At 35.2% G+C, this 21,354-nt stretch overlaps 1 protein-coding gene across 7 annotated transcripts in view; it reads left to right on the forward strand.

Annotated features, from left to right (window-relative positions):
* CSNK1G3 (casein kinase 1 gamma 3) overlaps nucleotides 1-15,798 on the forward strand; it is a 58,057-nt gene extending 42,259 nt beyond the window's left edge. For 2 of the 7 annotated variants that reach the window (XM_010175684.1, XM_029086926.1), the window contains 6 exons: nucleotides 957-1,105; nucleotides 2,102-2,197; nucleotides 2,831-2,926; nucleotides 9,347-9,453; nucleotides 9,828-9,851; nucleotides 15,744-15,798. In XM_010175684.1, coding sequence (XP_010173986.1) covers nucleotides 957-1,105; nucleotides 2,102-2,197; nucleotides 2,831-2,926; nucleotides 9,347-9,453; nucleotides 9,828-9,851; nucleotides 15,744-15,798 — 527 coding nt within the window. Of the gene's footprint in view, nucleotides 1-956; nucleotides 1,106-2,101; nucleotides 2,198-2,830; nucleotides 2,927-9,346; nucleotides 9,454-9,827; nucleotides 9,852-14,381; nucleotides 14,440-15,743 lie in introns of those variants that run through there. The other 5 variants (XM_029086925.1, XM_010175686.1, XM_029086924.1 and 2 more) reach the window with 4 other exon arrangements.
* Nucleotides 15,799-21,354: the final 5,556 nt, after the last annotated feature.

Below are 21,354 nucleotides of genomic sequence, written 5' to 3' on the forward strand. Positions count from 1 at the left end.
AGGAAGATGTGGACAGATGCAGTCTGAATGAAACAAAATTTCAGCATGGTTAGGGTTTTGCTTTCTTCACTCCTCCAGTACTTTAGGTCTTTCTTATAATACCTACTGGAGTGGAAGGAACTGTAGAACTTGATCTCTTGTGAAAGCTTGTTAACATTTATCTCTTCTCACCATCTGCTGTTTTCTCAGACTGCTCTATTTTGTAACAGCTACCGAAATGAATTCCCATTTGTATGATGGCATGGTATTTAAACAGCAGTATTAAACTGACACTGGTCAGAAGTCATTCTACAAGATCTCAGGTAACCTTAGTACTTCTCTGCAGTGTTTCTGTTTAGGATATTTGCCACTTCTGCTCAACACCTTCACATAATGTGATACCTGAAGCATTTAGTGCTGTTGCAGCCTTCCATAGTCTTACTACAGGCATAGCTCAACAGAGCCTATATGGAGTGGCTTTTGTTGGGATAATTGGAGTTTGCCCACTTTAGAACGTACATGGGGATCTTCTCTTAAAGAAAGGAAGGTTACATTCCAGTAACAGGTGTTCTTTGAGATATAGTCTACCCTGTACATTCATATACCCACTTCTCTGACTTCCGTTAGGCTCACCATTGTATAATTAATTGAAAAAAAAAGAAATTGAAAAGTAGAGGCATTTCTCCCCCCACTTTTTTGGCACAGTGTGCATCAGGATTGGAAGGTTGAATGGAGGATCTCAACAGGTAATGCAAATGGGAGATTATTCAGGGGCGGTCACTTGGTAGAATATGGTGCTATCTCTTGAATATTATTATTATTAAGTAACTTTTCTTTCTGGTAATTCATAGATTGATGCTGAGCAACTGTTCAGGTTTTATGGTGAGAGGTAGAAGTTGCTTTAAAATGCAATAATAAGTACTACTTTTTGAGTGCCATTAAAACACTCAAAGTATATATGTTTCTTATTTATGTAGAGGAAATGGCTACATATCTACGTTATGTAAGAAGACTAGATTTTTTTGAAAAGCCGGACTATGACTACTTAAGGAAGCTCTTTACAGACTTGCTTGATCGGAAAGGCTATATGTTTGATGATGAATATGACTGGATTGGCAAACAGTTGGTGAGTACAATTAAGCTATTAATAATATAGTGGGGTTTTTGTGTCAACTGTTTTGAGCCAGTGTTAGTCTTGGGTTTCAGAATACTTGTGCATCTCATGGCTGCTGTTAAGAGTTGTGAACAGCTGTTATTACAAGACCATTTTCAGATGCATTTTCAAACTTTATCTTTTGGCTTGAGGTATTTCATACTGAGTCTCTTTCCAAACACAAACTCTTAATATCAAAGTAAATCTCCGTTCAGTCCAAAATGAGGTGGGTATTCAGACTGGTTTTTGAGTTGAAGGAGCTTAAAACTTTGCAGGTCATTGTCATTATTGCATGTATTTTTTTGCTTTAGGAACTTTCTTGCTTCCAGTATTTTTAAAATGTAGAGCAATCACTTTTCTGCATCTGAGTTATACACCAGATATTTGTCAGTTCATTGTGAAGAAACTGTCTGTATTTTATATGCCTTGTTCTAATGAAATACTGTGTAGAATATCAGTTTCCATCATAGTGCTTCTAAAGTTCCAGAGAATACTATGTTTACGTTCTTTATCAAAAGGGTAAAAGATGAATTTTTCAGCACCTCAAATTTTTCCATGCTTCTTTTTAATAAGTAGGGAAGGGGTGGTGTGTGTAAGTTGGACAATTGTGGATTATACATTTTACCCTGAATTTCCTTGTGTGACTCTGAAAGAATTGTAGTATTTTATTGCTAAATGTTTTTTCAATGTTTATCATTAAGCATTACTTTAAGCCTTCAGGCATTCATCAGAATGTCCTAACTGCTAACTGCAGAAAACATCAGCCTAAAGTGTTTTAGAAAATTAATGTCAGTAATACTCAGAATTGCTACTTCATGAGGTTCTGTAAGTCTTGGTTTGCCTTTTTTTCCTCTTTGGTATAAGTAAATATTTAGTGAAGCTTTTGCTTCAATTTGATAATTTTGGGGTTTGGGTAACTGTCAGATTTGAAGATTAGTTTCTCTTACAAACCTGTATTTGTATTTGTAGCCTACTCCATTGGGTTCAATACATTCAGACCCTGCACTGCCTTCAAACAGAGAAGCATATCAACACAAAGACAAAATGCAACAGTCCAAAAATCAGGTACACTGCTCATATAAGATTATCAGCATTACTCTGTCTTTTTTCTAATGATTTGTGCTATGTTGTTGCTTTTATTAGAATTCCGAAATAAAATTGAATTCACGTTTTCTTTGTTTTTTAAGTAGATTCTTGTTAATGTATTTCTGCCTCTGTAGACATAGCTTACATCAGTAGTGAATTTTCACTACTGATACTTTAGGGGTTTTTTCATATAGTTTTCTGTTTTTAGTGACTATCTCTTCCCCGTATGCTGTATCATCTTTTGGGGTTCTAACATGTATGTATAACATTTTCACTTTTTTTTTTTTTTTTTTTTAAATCAGGGTATTGACCAAAGTGGTAAAAATGTTAGGAATTTAAATCTGTGTCCATTTACCTAAGCTAAGTTACAGGGTTGTGTTAGTGGACTTTTGTTTCTTACTTTGAATTTTAGCTACTTCACTTTTCTATGAAATTGTATGTGTAGGCATATGTAAGTGTGCATATGTAAGGTACAATCTGTATAGGAGTTTGAGTATGCAGTGTTTCTGTGATTTTAAAAAATAATATATAATAGTTAATGCATGAATTGTTTATTTTTGGAATTTTTATTCCTTCTTTTGCATATATTCCTAATGCATTCAAAAATGATAGTCAACAGACCATAGGGCAACTTGGGACTCACAGCAAGCCAATCCACAGCATTTGAGGGCTCACCTAGCAGCTGACAGACATGGTGGCTTGGTACAGGTATTTTCTGCTTCTTTGTGTGATTTAATCAGTCATTTTGCGCTACATAATACAAATATAATTCCTGTTCCCATATGAAGCTCACTTACCAATAATGTTCAGAATGTTCCTATTATTCCCTACTTCACAGTTGCCAAACTGCAATTAAAACAGGTGCAGAAAACTAAGCAGCTTTTTGTATATGGAATTTGTGCTACCTCTTTCTTGGTGAAAGCCTAAAGCAATGGAACTCTCTTTTTGAAGGGATATACACTTACAGAAGTGCAAACAACTGAAGTTTAGTCTTTTGATGAGTTATTTAGTTGTATTAGCAACTAAAACACTATTGAGTGAGTTCAGCGGTTCCAGTCATGCTTTTTTGTTCCTTAAACAAACTTCAACTGAAAATGTGAAGTAGTTATTTTTGCTTAAACTTTATTACTTTTATTCAAACAGTAGTTGATTAGAAGAATGTTTCCTAGGGCAGTACTTTACACTTATCAGTGGGAAAAATTAGTAGAAACCAACAATTTTTTCCTTTATTATTAGTTTATTTCATTAGTTTATTAACTTTAAAGAGCTTTTTTTCCTGTCTTGCTATTAATTTTACTTTTTAATGTCTTGCTCTGAATATATTCAGGGTGAGGTGGTTTGGATAATACATGAGGAAATCTAAATTTAATATAAAAGGATTCAAAATGCTAGCTGCAAATTCTATATGAGGATTTGAACTTTCAGTCCAAAATGAAAATACTTCTGGTTTGTAAAGTGTTATCTGCAGAAAAAAATATTTTTTTTTGTCTACTGCATTTTTGAGTCTGACAATCTAAGTTACATATATTTCTTTTGAAGTTTTGTTTTGGAAAAAAATTGTCAGTGCCTGAAGAAAGAATAAGTCTAGGGTAAAGAAAACAGTGCTGTAATCTCACCAGTGTGATAATTCGGTATCTTCTTTAAGTGCTTTGAAACTCAGTTAAAACTTAACATTCTCTAAATTTTGCTGCTTTAGAAACTACTGTCACGTGTCATATAAGGAAAGCTGATAGATTATAATTTTCACTGTGTCTCAATAAAAGTTTAGAAATTGTTCTACGCTTCCCATTTACAAATATTTTTTAAGCTTTACCTACATGTTTAACTTGAACTGCAATAATTCTCTTGGTAAAATCAGGCAGTAATTTATCTTTTGGCAATGGTATAGTAATGTAGAATCAAAATTGGATTCGAAATTGTATCTTCCAAAATTATTAAATTTCTTTTTTTTAAAAATTTTTTTTTTAGGTTAGGAAAATACATATTTAACTTGTTAAATTATAGTAAGTAAAACTTTCAAGTTGTATATCATATCACATCACTCTTTTGGCAATCATAGCACTTAAAAAACATTTTATTTTTTCTCAAGTAAAACCTTTTTACAGTCACAAGAGATTTTATTTCACTGTAATATATGTTAAATAGCCTTTGAGGGCAAGGGGAACATTTTCTAGGAAATACCAGTAGTGTTCCTTTTTGTTAAAATAATGAAAAAAAATCAATTATCCTAAGCTTTTGTGAATTAAAAAGGTAGTGTGAATTTTTATTCTTTTGCCTTAACTGGAAACTTTTTGAAGGTAAAATATGGCATTCTCTAGTATCACTAATTAATTACCTAGATAATTTATTTTTTGAAGAGTGGAGAATTCAGTTACTAAGATTGGTAATGAAATGAAGGATTATTTGCTGTGTCTTTTTCAAATTCTTGCAATTCCTTATTGTGATTATAAGCATAAAAACCAGCAAAATTTGTTTTGTGAGAGAGAGTGACTGATTTTTCAACATGAAAATTAAAAGATTAGTCCAAAACAATGCATAGGACTAGCCTGAAGATTTGCTGTTACCACTTGGAGAACTGGTATTCAGGCTTAACTTCATCTTGTTATAAGTGGCCCTTATCAAGCTTCTAAAGGACCTTATGTCTAAGAAAGAAACTAAACTGTTCCACAATTAATATGTCTCTTTATTAGGTGGTGGGTCTAGTACTTTAAGTTTGTTTGCCTTAATGGTAGCAAGAAACTACCAATGTCATACGTATGTGTCTTTATATATGTCCTCTTCAAATTAAACTTTTGAAGAATTAATTTTTAACTAAATTTAAACTAGGATAAGATCTGTTATGGAAATACTTAAAGTTATTTTAGATCTTCAGTTTAATAGTTAATTCTCTCACTGTGTATAGGTGAGTAGCTTAAGCTAATGTTCAACATTGCAACACTTCTAATTTGAAACTTGGTTTAAAATACTAGTTTTCAGAAACCTAATTCTATGACTATGCATAGAAAAATGTTCATGTACATCCCCTGGTGGGACACGGGAGAGAATTAGAAGAGTAAAAGTGAGAAAACTCGGATTGAGGTAAAAACAGCTTAATAAGTAAAGCAAAAGCTGCACATGCAAGGAAAGCAAAACAAGGAATTTATTCACTACTTCCGATGGACAGGCAAGTGTTCCACCGTCTCCATGAAAGCCGGTCTACAACACCTGTAACAGTTACTTGGGAAGACGAACGCCATCACTCTGAACATTCCCAGTTTTCTTCTTCCTTCAGCTTTATATGCTGACCATGATGTCACATGGCATGGAAGATCTCTTTGGTCAGTTGGGGTTAGTTGTCCTGGCTGTATCCCCTCCCAACTCCTTGTGTACCCACAACCACCTCGTTGGTAAGGAAGTGTGAGAAGCAGAAACGACCTTGACTCTGTGTAAGAAGTACTCAGCAATAACTAAAACTTCTCTGTATTACCAACACTGTTTTCAGCACAAATCCAAAACACAGCCCCATGCCAGCTGCTATGAAGAAAATGAACTCTATCCAAGCCAAAACCAGCACAACATGTTGAGAAATGGTGAATTAAGCTTTGTTTGTTGCCATATGGCAGTGCATTAACCCAAGCAGAAGATTGTTATTGCTCCTTTAAAGCTGAAGTCAGCTTAGGTTAGTATGACAAACTGTGATTAAAAAAAAAAATAAAAAAGCAACAAAACCCAACCAAACAACAAAAAGAAACCCAAACCAAAACAAAACCAAACCTGTCATAAGTCAGGAAGTTTTTTGGTTTTGAGTTGCTCAAATCTTGCAGATGTCCTTTTAACAATTGCCAGAAGAGGTTCTGTGGTGGTTTGGGTGGATTCACCCTTTTGCTTGCAGCTTGCAGCCAAACACAGCCTGCTCTATCACCCTCCCCGCCCCCCCTCACCCAGGGAGCAGGGGAGAGAATTTGGAAAGAAGGGCAAGGACTCACGGGTTGAGATAAAAACTATTTACTAATTAAAAGAAAAAATGATAATGATAACAACAGTAATAACAGACTATACAAATGAGTGATACACAGTGCTCACCGCCCACTGACCAATTCCCAGCCTGTGCCAGCTAACGATCCCGGAGCCGAGACAGTCCCGAACCGAAACCCCGGAAGAGTGAGCCCGAGCGATCCCCGAGAGAAGTGCCCTGTCTTCCGGTCAACCCTGGTTAATATACTGGCATGACGTGATATGATCTGGAATATTTCATTGGCACATCCAGATGCCAGTTTTGGGTTTTGCTCCTCACTGCACTTCCCCCCTCCCAGTCCTGGTGTAGCTGTGAAACAGACAAACTGTGGCCTTGAGCTGCAGTAACTAAAAACATTGGTATTTTATCAACATTCTTCTCATGATAAGTCTGAACTGAAACACTGAAAGTAAAATACTACTCTTCTAATAACTAAAAAGAAAGAAAATTAACTCTACCCTAGCAAAACCAGGACAGGTTCCAAAGAGACCAGAAGATTGTTGACAAAGGCTTATAAAACTATATATAAGACTATAAGACTACTCATGAATCTTTAACCAGAGTAGCAAACCTTTTTTGCTGATCTACCTGCTTCTCCAAAATAAGCGTCCTCTAGCAGTGAAAGAAAGGCAGACTGTAAAAACAAGCTTAGATACAGTTTTGTTCCTGTCAAAATGTTTTTACTTTCTCCTTTTTTATCCATCAGATGGGAAAGATGGATTTTTTTGGACCTATTGTTGAAAAATAATATTTATAACTAGATTATTAATGTATGAAAGATTTTTAGATATGTACTTTCATGTTTTCCAGTTCAAAGAAAGAGTGTGTACGTGCTTGAGTTTTATCTCTTTTTTTTGAATCTGCTGTCCAAGAAGATAGACATGAGTAATTGAATAGGCACTCCTGGGAAAGAAGTGTGAACGAGCATGCCATGTGAAACTTCGTAGATGTTAGAGTTGGGCAACGTGTTTGATATTTGAGTAAAACATAAATGTTTTCATTTGCTTTTTGAAGGAAAAGAGATGAAAATAGGAGTTCTTTCAAATACCTGTGCAGACTGTCATTTGTTCTTTACAGCAGTCAAGAACACTAAGGTGTCTGGGTTTGCTTCCCATCCAGACAAGGGCATATGTCTGTCATCTTGTTTCTTGATGTACTCTACCCTTGCTTGAGTAAACTGAAGACAGAGGCTTCTGTTTCTGATCAGTTGTTGTTACTAAACCTGAAGCACAGGACTGAAGATCTCTTTAGAAAAGTTCATTTGAAATCTAGATCATGGAGCATAAATCTTGAACCATTAGGACTTACAGGCAAGATTGGCTAAAAGCTACATTGCTTTATATGGATTAGTAAAGGCCATAGCTGTGATTAGTTCTGTAATTATGATTTGGATCCGAAATTCATTTGGAGGACAAGTTGAGCAAATTTTTTTACCCTTGCATTTTTGTGAATGATCCTGTCTTATTTAGCAAGTACTTCCTATGCAAACACCATGTGCTTCCACTCTGCTTATCACTGTTACAACTCGGTATTTCACAAGAAGCAGTGAAATTGTCTTCTGGTGAAATGGGGGAGCATACTGTTTCCACTTACCAGTAAATGTGGACCATGATGACAACAAATATTAAGATAGTTGTAAAATAAAAAATAAATCTACTAACCCACAGTGTTTAGTTTAAGATGCCTAACTCACTATCTTATTATTTATTAAAGTACATTTCCTACCTATTTCTGTCACTGGCTGTTTAGTGCTTCTGCCATCCCCAATGATAAGAAACTAAGCTTAAGCCACCTGGTTGAAACTCCACTGACTTACCTGTCATCACAGAAATCAAATCCAATCTCCCATACTTCCTTCAGTGATAGACCAAAATTTGAGTAATTAGATTCTTGCAATTTCAGACATCTCTCTGTTTGTTTTGTTATTGGGCTGCAGGGTGTTTTTGGCAATGATTCTTATTTTAGTGAAACCTGGAAAAGGAGAAAACTCAGCCTGATGTAAGCATATGACATGGTAAATGGTTTTAGTTCAGTGAACTTCTGAAGCTCTGTACTCTAGTGTGTTACAATAGAAACCACAAAGCAAACCTCAATAGGCAATGCTATTAGCTCTAGTCATAAATAGATAACATGTAACTGCTACATTAAGAGGAGAACTTTGAAGGGTGAGGGGAGTAGGAACATTATTATGATGACTTTCCTTACCTCTGCTTTCTTCTACCTTAATCTCTGACCTTCAGGTCACAGCTGGTAAGAATCTTGAACTGTGAACTACCATTGGTCTACTTTCCTGTAGCTGATTTTTTTATAGATGTTTTCTACAGTCTCCTTATTGTTTGGCCAGAATGTTTTTGTGCAATGTTCTTGGCCAAGAATTTGCTGCTACTTTGTAGCTAGTAGACCTCTTGATACTTTAATGGGTCAGTTAGCACTGCCAGCTGCCCTAACCAGGTAGGCACTGGTGTATATCCAGTTAACCACCTTCCTGGCAGGTTCTGTGAGGTGAATTTGGTTTAAAGTAAAAATAAATATTCTCAGAGAACAAGAGATGTCTCGGTGGCTCAAGAATTTACAAAAGAATTTGAGAGGAAATTAATGGAATGAATATGATTTTTTTTTTATTTTTTAATAATGGCAGTAAGTGTTCTTGTGCTCTAAGAGTGAAAACCAAAAGCTGCCCACAATCTTAGGTCTAGAGAATGTTTCCTCCTTTTCTGGTGTGTGCTCTTTGAGATACAGCTGAATCGGGCCACACAAAGAAGGAAACTAGGGAGTTTCCTTCCCCAATTAAATACATTAATGAAGGGTCTAAGACTGATATCAGGAAAGGGGCTAGTGCCTTCCCTTAAGACTCTGAAGAGACAGGAGGGAGATCAGCAAACCTGATCAGCTTTTGCTTTCTCCACTCACTTTGAGTCTGTCATGTAGATGTCAGTTCCACTAGCAGGTATGAAAGAAAAATGGCAGGAGTGTGGGGATGCAGGAATAAAACCTGGAAAAGATGCTATTATTGGGATAAGAAGAATAATGAAATTAACAAAAATCACTGATTTTTTAAGAGGTATTGTAACTTTAGGTGTTAAGAAATGTATGTCTGGCACTAGCATAATTTCAGGTATTTCTGGTGATTTCAGGTAGTAAGCTCAACAAATGGAGAACTGAACACAGATGACCCAACTGCAGGCCATTCAAATGCACCCATCACAGCTCCTGCAGAAGTAGAAGTAATGGATGAAACAAAGTATGTCCATCTTTTATATTCTTTGGATCTTGTGTGCTCAGCTACTTCAAAATTTTTCTTGTATAGTTTTTCAAAAAATACTGCCTAAACTGAATAACCACTAGTGAGGGGCAAAACTATAGTGCTATCCTTAATTTTGGCTTTAAGTATTTAGATAGTAAATTTTCTATAGCTTATGCTTTTTAGGCTAAGCCCTCAATGACACATCTCTCTATATTAGAGAAGTGCATGCATTTTTGATATTTCAACTAATTTTGAAATATTTATTTTAAGATAGTGTTCTGAGTACTGAAAGTTATGTATGAAAGATGTAAAATTCTTCCTGTGTGATATTCTGATTCTCTTTTTTTACCCCTTCCTTTCTTTCTGTATAGCTGCCAGAAAGTGTTAAACATGTGGTGAGTTCTCCAGCACAGGCACACAGAAATAGCCCCGGGGCCTTTGTTCCTGTTTGGTTTAAAACTAAGTTCGGAGAAATTTAAAATAACATCTCCATTTGGAAATCACAAAACCTGATTTAATATTATGAAACAATTAACTGTTTTTACAAAGAAACAGCCACCTTCAGGAGCTATTTTGCCTGCCTGAAATCTTGCTTGCTTTTAAGTTGTATAGTCTGTGATGTGCTTTATTTAATCTTTTTTAGTGGGTAGTAGAATGTTTTTTCTTACTTGCTATCCTGTTTTAGAGGGGGAAATATTATTTTCAGATGTTGTAGCGTTCAGCTAGTATTTTAAATGAAAATAACTCACTTACATGAACAAGTAATAAATGCTAGCAAATTTTTGAACTTTGCCCATTATCTCTATAAACATAGTATGTACCAGAGTATTAGTCTTTGACAATCTGCTAACTAATTACTAAAACATAACTTCAGGGTTCCTTAAAGTTACAGTGTAATGAAAGGGGAAAATATTAAGGTCTGTTAAGATGGGGTAGACAACTAATATATATATAAATTTGAGTAGTAAAGTCAGACTTGCAAAATACTACAGAAAAAAAATTCTATTCTTGATAGCTAAAGGCAGTATAGCTTTCAATATGTTTCCTTTTGTAATTGTTCTTGGAATAGGATTTTACAAGGGTATCCATCTAGCTTATCACAAAATAGAGGCACACAAGTATGAATAGCAGAAAAATCCAGTAAGCATTCCTTAATAGCAGTAAGTTTTGTAGTGCCCATTTTCCTAACTTTGAGATAAGGGGGAATTTCTCAAAGTACAAATTTTTCTTGAAGTGATTGTTCCACAGGTTCTGATTTTGATGTGTAAGATTTATGTGAATGTGTAGTTAAAACTGTGACTGGAGGTGCCTGTTATGCAACACTTGTGCACTAGATTTCTGTGAGCACTGAGAAGAGCAATTCTTTATCTTCCATCTTTGCAGAGTACTGGATTGTTATTTTTCTGGCAAGAATTCAGTTTTCTTATATATATTTAAAACAAAGAAAAGACCTAAAGCGTAAGGATGTTAACAGGCTACATGTAGAAAAATTCCGTATCCCCTCACTTTGGATAAGTGCAGTGATAACCTTCCTTATGCTCAGTTTATGTACACATAGGAAAAGATGTAAACTTCTGAAGTTTTGAGTAATGCTTAGCACAATTAAACTTATGCTTAGTTATCTACAAAAAGTAAGAGAACTCTTAGAAGCCAAGATGCTGCAGCTGCTTTAAAAGTGTAGAAGTTCATTTCCTCTGATATGAATAACTGATGTACAAATATGCTATCCTTGACCTTTTTGGCCTAGTCTTTACTGTTTTTGTTGCAGGCAAAATCTAGTCTCAATATCCTACTATTTAGTTTTCTTTTTCAGTATGAAACAAATTAGTTTTCCAGTGGTGTTTATTGAAACTGAAGTTTCCTTATTCACAGTTTTTTGGGGGTAGAAGTTGTTTTATATTTTGGCAGTAATTAAAGCAGCACACACATGCACACCCTCCACCCACACCCCCTCCCCAGCATTGCTGTCAGACATCAATGTACAGGTATCCATCTCTCAGTAACAATACTTTAGAAGGTTTAGGGAATTTTACATTTTAACATGGTAGTTAGAAGCTTAATATCAAAAAGGTATTGTGAAATGTTTAAATGTCAGTATAGAGATTTTACATGGCTGAAGAGTGTAAGGAAATACAAGTGTCAGTTTCTTTTTTTGTCTTTGATATAGATGTTTTTGTTTTCAAGGAGACACTTTTATCAAAAGACTCTCACTTTGTGCTTCCTTTATAATCTTTTCTCCATCTGAAAATACAAACAAAGTTAACTTCTCTTGCTGATTTCCTCTGTTTTTAACATTTCCTCATACTCTGAGATGACAAACTTGAATATTTCTAAAACACTTCATCCTTTGTTCTAGATGTTTTCATAGTTTTAGAAGCTTAGCATGACTATATCTTGGTTTAAAAGATCAAAGAAAGAGTTGCCCTATCATATGTGATTTTTAACTATGAACAAATATGTTGTTTAGCTGCATATTAGATCTTCTATTACCATTTCAGTGGGATACAGTAAATCTGAGAGGATAAGAGTTTTTTTCAGTAAGCATTTTATTATTTTGGGACATTCATACAACAGTTCCATTTTTTGGATATATGTTTATATACTCACATGCAGTGTATGTTCTAAATCTTATGCCTTGTCATTTTCATGGGGGTTTTTGTTGTTGTTGTTTTTTGGGGTTTTTTTAAGAAAAGTACCTTTCAGCCCTATTTCAGTTGTTACTTACTGGAGTTGTAGATCTTCCGGCTATCACTGAGCAATTAGCCTTTCTTTCCTTAACTCTTTGCCAGCCATCAGAACAGTTGCTTCTATGAAGCTTGTGTCATTTGGATAACCAAAGGGGTCTGCCATGGGAGGACGAAGAAGGGCAGACAGGAAAAAATTACATGATCTGTCCTTTTTGCATCTTGCATTCTTTTTCCCACTTTAAACACCTGGTAATAATCCTGCAGTAAAGTGCTGCCACATGGTAGATGACAGATATAAAAACAGAGCTACCTAAACACAAATGAGAACTGAAGTTGCTTTAGCATGTTGTGCCCAGGGACTTCTTAAGTAGTAGAAGGAAGGGTATTTAACAGAAAAAAGGTATGATAATGATTTAAATAGGACAATAAATGTTTGAAACCATAACACTGAAATTGCTACTTTAGATAGTATCTCAAAGGTCAGTTTAGTTCTTACTGGAAGACTAAGTTGTTTCTTGAGTTTCATAAATCAGTATTATCCTGCCCTGGAAATGTTTTATACCCTATAGAGAAAGAAGTTATCAGTCATTAAATGCTCTCTTTAAAAAGATAAAAAAGTTCCTTTCCTAGAATTAGAAATTTTTGAAGTGTATCTTCTTAAGCATTTTGCATGTGTATTGAATAATATGATAAATTTATCATATAATGATAAATCATAATGAATTAATACTCATTAATAATGCCCATATCTGTACCTTTAAATATGGCTTCAAGTACTGTAATATATATATAAAAGTGATAATAACACCCTCTAGTGACAGTATCCTTAAGAACATGACTGTATTTCTATTATAAATTAGACTCTTCAAGAGGTTATGCATTGTATATCCTGTGGATCTCTAATGCCAGAGATACATTTCTTTTATAAAATTTATTATCACACAGTGTAGTCTGACCTGTCTTATTCCCAAGTAAATGCGCATGTATTTTAAAATAACATTTATTTGGCCTTGGAAGGTTTGACAGGTCTAGCACTTATGAGCTGATAAATACACATTTCAATAAGTTTCCAGTCCAGTCATGTGATTTACAATGCTCTATGGAATTTGCATTCCTTTAACACTTTTTATATATATTATATATTAATAAGGGATTTATTTTCACACATGAAATAAGTTTTCAGCATTTAGTGAATTTTCCTGAACTAAAATAAAGTTGAGTAGTTCTTATAATTAAAAAAAACCCAAACAACTGTTAGTAGGAGTTATACTCTTTGTAATAGTATTATGCAAACTCCAGAAGACCAGGAGATTAAAAAGCAGTGCCTTTATGTTAGTTAAAGATAGAACTCTTAAATTCCCCATTGCATGATGCCCCCCCCTTCTCTGGTTGACAGAGAAGTAGCAAACTAAATAGGCTATGGAGAAGGAATAGAGAAGAGTATAAGATTAGCAGTAAGGGTGGATTAAAATTTTCTGAGAAGGAAAGTAAGAAAACCTAAAGTGTCCTAAAAGTACACAGAGGATTCAAGCAGTCCTAAATATTTGAGAAGTGTGATCTGCTGTTCCTTGAGACATACCCCATATAAGCAAAATGTAGTTAAAATTCTACATTGTTTTTCTAGCATATAAATTAACTGTCTTGCCCCACTTCCAGCAGATACTACTTAAGTAAGCTATGATCTGTATATACTAGCATTATGAACCCAGACAAAATTTTTCTGTAAGCTTTCTTTGAGGCCTCCTAATCTGAAAGAGGTAAAAAAGCGATTTAGCATCACAGTCCAGGGTAGGATTTCCTCATTTACAGGATTGTAGGATAATTCACGTTGAAAGGGAGGGACCACTGTAAAATGCTTTGTTTTGATATTATTTTTGTTGTATATAAATACATGGGAATGTATAAAATACTTGGGAAAAGACTGAGGTGAAAGAAGGATTAAACTAAATTGGACTCCATACTTGTGCATATAAATTCAAAGCTTAAGTGATAATGGATATTAGTGGTTGTAGACAGCTGCTGAGAAGAATAGTTAGTAGTTATGGGGAGTTTCAGTTGCAGTTGGTGGCTGCTAGCCTTTGGAAACATTTATGTCTCTTTTAGAAGTACTTCAGAGGTAATAAATACAGTATGATATTTCTGCTAGCTGTAAAAATATTTATGTATGTAGTTTCCCCTATTGAATTTTAATTTTGAGCTTCCTCTCCATCAATAACCAATGTTTTTTTCTACTGAAAGTTATGTAACTTTCAGAGCAGCTCTGGTCTGCCTCTGCCCACTGCTACTTTTTCAGTGACTGAGCGACAGGGTGTCCTTGGATGTTTTGAGAAGGTAACTTCTATCTCCCCTTACTTTGGATGTTGTTCTCACCCCTTGTAGAACCTTATTTTTAGACCCTTATTCTCCCTGGTTTTTAAATGCTTTGCCCATTTCCCATGTTCCAAACTAAATCAGCAGGATTCTTTTTGAATTTTGGTGACATAAAATACTTGGTGAATTTAAGGACTTACTGATAGGCTGTTGATGCAGTACACTTATATTTTCACTTCTGTTGTACTTCATCATTTAAGAAAGACTTTTGAGTATGCAGCACTGCAAGTGCGAATTCAATTATCAAACTGCAGAACTCCATGGGGCAAGCTCTTTTAAGGTAGACAGCTTGCGTGTTCACTTTTGATTGCAAATGGTGAATACTAAGTGGAAGCTTTAATTTCAGAGGTGATGATCAGGAGCTGGGAGTTGCTTCAAATAAGGCTAACATTACATGCAAGTGAAAAAATTTCTTTGTGTATTTGTTGCTTTTCTCTTTAATTATTTTCAAAAATACTTCCTGGACTTCTGCAGTCTTCCTCTGTATTATCTAACTCCCTCCAATTCTTTTTCCTTTGGTAGTACTTCTTTCAGTTACCATCAGAGTGTCTCTATTTGCTAAGTCAAATTTGCAATATTCATCAATTTTAGTTTTCTTCCTGTCATATCCAATAAAGCAGAAGAAAGAATGTCGGTATACTTTAATATACTTAAAGCTTTTTCACTGTAGTAATATAATCACAGCACTGAATCGGAACATTAATTATATTGTACCTGAACATTTTCTTATAAAATATTTTGGAGGATAGCCTTGGGAAAGATTTTTACAAGTTCTGGTTGACAAAGAAAGTTCGGATGGTTTTCTTGTATTACCATCAGTAGTGTCTTAAGTGCACAGTTCAGGTGACACGATCTTAAGATCAGCTTTGTATTTGGCATATTACCAGTTAGTATGAAACAGTACTCAGGTAATGCAACATTCCTTATTCTTAGAAATACATTTTAAAGTCAGCGTATAAGGCCTATGGTTTTGATACCTTCACACAGTACTCTAAACTTAGTAGTTATTTTTATTATAGCTTTTTTTCATTCAAAAGGTGAAATAGGTCAAAAATATCTCTACTTCAGTTTCTTTCACTAATAAGTCAATCACCTGCAGTAGAACTTAATGTGTTCTTTGTGGTGCTAGCTATACCTGAACTACATACTTCAAGTGAAATAAATACAGTAAACAGAGTTTAGTTTTCTGATTTCTTTTTATTTCATATGCAATTCATGTCACACGTGCAGGTGCTGCTGTTTTTTCAAGAGGAGGAAGAGGAAAGCCATTCAGCGCCACAAATGACTAGAACCAAGCGGAACATGGGAAATTGCTTATTTGTTCAACTGACGTTTGTGATCTTAAACAAACCAACACAAAACCCCTCCCTCATGACCACACGTTTTCCAGGAACTTACTTAGAAAAAATGCCATGCCTGTGTGCTTTGATTTGGTTCTTCTGCATCTGTCTTTTTATTTCTTTAATTCATCTATTTGAAAGCTTTAAGATTTTGTCAAATACAAGTGCTTCTTTGACGATCAACAAATGGACCACTGAATGGTACAAATGAACTGTATCTTCTGCAAAACTAAACTTGAAAAGTATTTTTTCTGTCCTAGGAAGTATTAGTAGTGTCTTAGCTGAAGACAGATGTCATAAATCTGTTATTTGATATTGTAGCAGCGTATCAAAAGCAGTTTTCTTAAAAAAGGTAGAAGAAAAATACCAATGCACTTCAATATAGAAAAAGAATAAAATCTTAAGATTTACTATCTTTTCTGACACCTGCATTCATTTTTTTTTTTTTTCTTTTCTCCCAGTGTTACGGGTGATACCATAGTCAAATTTTATCAGTGTTTAACCCTGTCTCTGATATTGTGGTACAGTCACTGCCTAGAGATACTGAGGAGGCTGATTTAACTGTTGACAGTTGTCTAAATGGTGGGAATACTAAAGAACAGAAAGTATTTCCAGTAGCCTATGGGTTTGAAGAATTGCTTTTGTTATGCCTACAATGGAATTGCAATACAGTAGAAGTTACAAAAGTGTTTGTACAAAGGATACAGAAATTTGTGTAATTTAAGTTATGCTTCCTGTAATGTTAGTAAGATAGAAGTACCTTCAAAAGAGGATCTACAGAGCAATTATAAAAGAAGAAATAAATGTGAAACTGGTTGAAGTGTGATCAATATTAAAGCCTATATGTTCATTAAGGAAATTGATGATTGACACCATCTTTAACTTGAAAATGTGGATGTGCCATGTAATGTTAGAGATCTGTTTGTAAGTTATTTTACTCTCTGATTTAGAAAATGCAATGGAAGTGGGTTAAAATTCCCCCTTCTCTGTGAACTAGCCCATAACATCCAGTATTTCCCGAGATTTTTTTTCCTGGAAATTTCTTGTCTTTCAGTAAAACATCACTACTATAGTAGGATGGCAAGGATGTGTCAGGTACTTCACTACAGTCCAGTGAAGTGCCTGCAATATGAACCAGCAGTTCTGTAGACAAGGTGGCCCATTTCATATTGTCTTCTTCAGAAAATATATGCTTCTTTTAAAGCCATAATGACAGAAGTGGGCATTTGTCATGTTTAGCTGCCAGTTACTTGAAGAAGGGGTGTGAAAGATGGACGTGACTAGACAGATTTGTTGACCAAAACTCAGATTATCTCAATTTTTTATGATTGTTCTAGAGCTAACTAGCATTTTTTTTTTCTGTCCACACATGCCTTTTGGCATACTTATTTATTTTTAATCTGTTTTGTAGTAGCATTTAAAATGTACATTAAAATAAATGCACACCTTTGAATTCAATATTGCATTTACAAGGATTTTCATTTTATTTTGTAATTTATTTTTCCTTAACAGCCAAAAGTGTATTTTATCGTTTGGGTTATGTGCTCATATATATACTTTGATCTTTGTCTTTATTAATCTTCATGATCATAAGTTTTTGTTTTAGAAAACCTGAACTTGGCCTACGAAAACATACTGTATAACAGGTTGTAAGTTTCCATTCCACTGGTTTGTGTTATTGATTATCTCAAACTCATGAAGTTCTTTGGTTTTATTTTAGCTAAAAAGGTAGGAGGTTACTTGAACATTCTCATATGAAAACACATCATTCTTTGTAGTACTTGACCAAAATTGTTGCTTCCTTATATTTGTAAGCACATGCAGTCATATGTGTATTTCTCACACACCTGATGAATTTTATTTCTGGAGGTTTTTGACTTGTACAGTGTTTGTATAATCTGAACTCCTTACACATAACAAGAAAGTGTGTATGTTATGGACTTACAATATTTGAATGTATAAAAGCTGTTTATTTGCTGAAATGACCAGTGTCTACACACTTGCTTTTCAGCAGTATGTTTTTAAGTGCTTGATTTTAATGCTGAAGAAGGTTTTCTTCTGGCAAAGCAAAGTGTTCAGTATTAATGCAGGTATGTTCAGGTTATGCCAATATGATTTGCATTTCTATCTTTTTTCCTGTCTAAACTAATGAAGTCAACATTAGCTGGATGTCTAAAAATGAAATACATCCCTGTTTAAATGTAAGGCAAAAAATAAAGATAGTTTTTTAAAACTTGGCTGTTTTCCCCCTTTCCTACAATCTTCCCTTGGATGAAATAATAGAAGCTGTTATTTAAGAATGGCTGAACAGTTTTAATCTTTTTGGACAGCAAGGAATTTGAAAGCATGTTACTCAAAATGCTACTTCAACATTGCAGTTATAGTTACATTTCCTTGGTTGAAGGGTGTTATGTTTTAATACACCTAATGATAACAATAGAGTGAAGAGACTTCCATGCCTGTGTTTGTAACCAGGAAATCTACTCAGGGTCTCCATGTATTAAAGCCTATACTGTCTGTGCCACCTAGAATAAAAGGCATTACAAATAGTGTGACATATGCAGTACATGTGTCTTTAATTTTACCAGGTGGGTATCTAGAAAAGGAAGTCATGATTAGTTTTCCAGTCACAACATTTTGTTTGGAAGAGATGATTATTCCTGGCTGTAGAACATTTGGTACGATATAAAAAAGGGCATCTTTACCTGAGAACAATGTTAACAGGCAAAATCGATTGCTAGACTTCCAGTTGGAAGAGTTCTAGCACTTTGATTCATAAGCAGGTGTTTTCATTTGTTTGTTGTCTTACAGATCTATAGAACTATTGCAGATTTTTTTTTTTAAAGTTCATGTTTTCTTTTTATTAAAACTAAAGTTTTCCTCAGAACTTCTTTTTGAGACTTGACAAAAAATTTTAGAAGTATTTTTCAGTAGCTATTTAGGAGCTTTTTGTAGCTTTTTTGAAGGATATTTAATGAAGGTTGTAGAATTGGTTATGTAAGAATTAAGCCACTGTATACAGCTTCATTGATTGTCTTATCAAATTGAATATTGTATTGTCTGAGAATATCTTCCTCTTTAAGTTTTCAAAATGAGTGATAGTAACTGAGGTACTATCAGTTACCAAAGAGCACTTGAATGTTTAGCCAGCCTTTAGTGTTTAGCTAACTCTTAGGTTTTGAAATGGACAACCAAAAATACAGAACACCAAGAAACTGCTTTATAAAGTTTTGAGTGGTTAGGCTACTGTCATGTTTGTGGCAGAGACTAGTATTAAAGGTGTTTTTTACACTGCAGATCTCTACCTTGGTGCTCTGTGCTTTTTTGTTGGCTGGAACAAGGAAGTAATTGATACATGGCCTTTGGTGATAATCAGATACTCACTTCATGAAAATTTAAAGCACTTGATGAACAGAGTGAATGGTGAGGAAGCAAAGATACAATGACTTGTGACTATTTTTTATGTTGGTCCCTAAACTGACTTTTGCTTCCTTCTGAAAAAACCTAGAGAATTTAAGAGTTGATTGAGCATTTATAAGTTGTGGACTGTGTTCTAACTACCTTTTATTCCTGGCGTTGGAAAATCGCCTTAAATTCATGACATTGAACTGAAAATACAGTGCTGATGGCTTTATGCCTTTTTATTAGTGAAGAGAAGGCTGAGCTTTTAGATATTCCAAAAGCATTCAGGAATATTGAATATGAGTGCTAGAATCGATGGTTATACACTCTTCAGATGGATAGGCAAGGAAGGAGAGCTGGTGGGGTAGCTCTTTATGTTAGGGAATGTTTTGATTCTGTAGAGCTTGATAATAGTAATGAAAGGGTCAAGTGTTTATGGGTAAGAATCAGGGGAATGGCCAACAAGGCAAATACCACGATGGGAGCCTGTTACAGACCAGCCAACTGGGATGAAGAGGCAGATGAATATTCTGTAAGCAGCTGGGAGAAGTCTCATGATCGCTAGCACTTGTTCTCATGGTGAATTTCAACTTCCCAGATGTCTGCTGGGAATACAACGCAGCAGAGAGGAAATAATCAAGGAGTTTTCTGGAGTGTGTGGGAGAACTTCCTGACACAGCTGTGTGATAGTTTAACTTCGCTGGCAGCCAAACAAGACACAGCCACTTGCAAGCCCCCTGCCCTCTTCCCCTGTTTCCCCTTCCCCCCTCCATCCAGAATCAGGGAGAGAATTGGAGGAGTAAAGGTAAGGGGACTTGTAGGTTGGGATAAGAACAATTTAATAATTAGAATAAAATAAAATAGTAATAATAATAATAATAATAATAATGATAACTATATCAACCATATATGTATATGAGTGATGCACAGTACAATTGCTCACTACCGGCTGATAATGATTGCAGAGGAGTGAAAAGGAACCCCGAAATCACAGTCCCGGAAAAGCAAACCCAAGTGATTCCTGAGAGAATCCCCCCCTTTCTGGTCAGCCCTGGTTAATATACTAAACATGATGGAATATGGTATGGAATATCTTATTGGCACATCCAGCTGTCAGTTCTGGGTTTTACCAACTACTCCACTTTTCTTTCCCCCTGCCCCATTGCCTGTCCCCCTCATCCTCTGCTCTTGTAGACTATCCAAGCACCATGTCCTTGTATGTTATCAACATTCTTCTCATAACAATCCCCACTGAAACCAAAACACAGCGCTCTCTAGCTAGTAAGAAGAAAATTAACCTAGCAAAAAAACCCAGGACAGTATCCACCCGTTATTTCATACCATTTACATTATGTTTAGGTTCCACATTTTAAAGAAATAAATAAATATATATTTATGTTTACATATATAAATACACACACACACATATTATTTCCTTAGTTTACGGACTATTCCTTCAAAATGTGTATTGAGTTCATTTAGTCTATAACCTTGGGTTCAATCTGTCATGACAGTTTTTCAAGGCAGGAGAGATGATGTGAAGTTTGCACAGTCAATGGAGTGGGTGACATTGGACTCAGCAGGAGGATGGTGTTTAGTCTCTGTTTCATGCTGTATCTGGAACTCGTAGCTGGCATATCTAGCACAGTCCTTGCTCAGGGTCTGTGGGTTGAAGATGTTGATCTTGAAGAAGTTGGTCACCAGCTCTGGTTCCATCTGAGTTTTCTGCATTAACCTGGGGAGATTCTCAAAACAAAGATGTTAGTATAATACACAACAACCATAGCAATGATGATACAGCAATGCATCAGCTATTTTCACCTAACATCAAATCCCCTTGAGGCACACACTGGACTTTTTGCATCACCCACCAAGTACACCCAAGTCCTTGAGCAAAAGTAGTCCCACAAATTGATTTACCTTTACCCGAGGCAGGAATAACCCAGACTGTTTTTCGCAGCATATTTTTAATGTGGACCACAGGGACTCCATTCCCTGCTATAGTATGTAAAAGTCTTGACTGGGCAGGGCTGGCTCAGCTGGTAGATTCTCTGGTGTTGGCTTTTGCTAAATTTGTGTCCCAGCATTTGAAAGTTCCA

This window comes from Antrostomus carolinensis, unplaced genomic scaffold, assembly GCF_000700745.2.
Source record: "Antrostomus carolinensis isolate BGI_N321 unplaced genomic scaffold, ASM70074v2 scaffold1989, whole genome shotgun sequence".
In the NCBI taxonomy this organism is placed as follows: domain Eukaryota; kingdom Metazoa; phylum Chordata; class Aves; order Caprimulgiformes; family Caprimulgidae; genus Antrostomus; species Antrostomus carolinensis.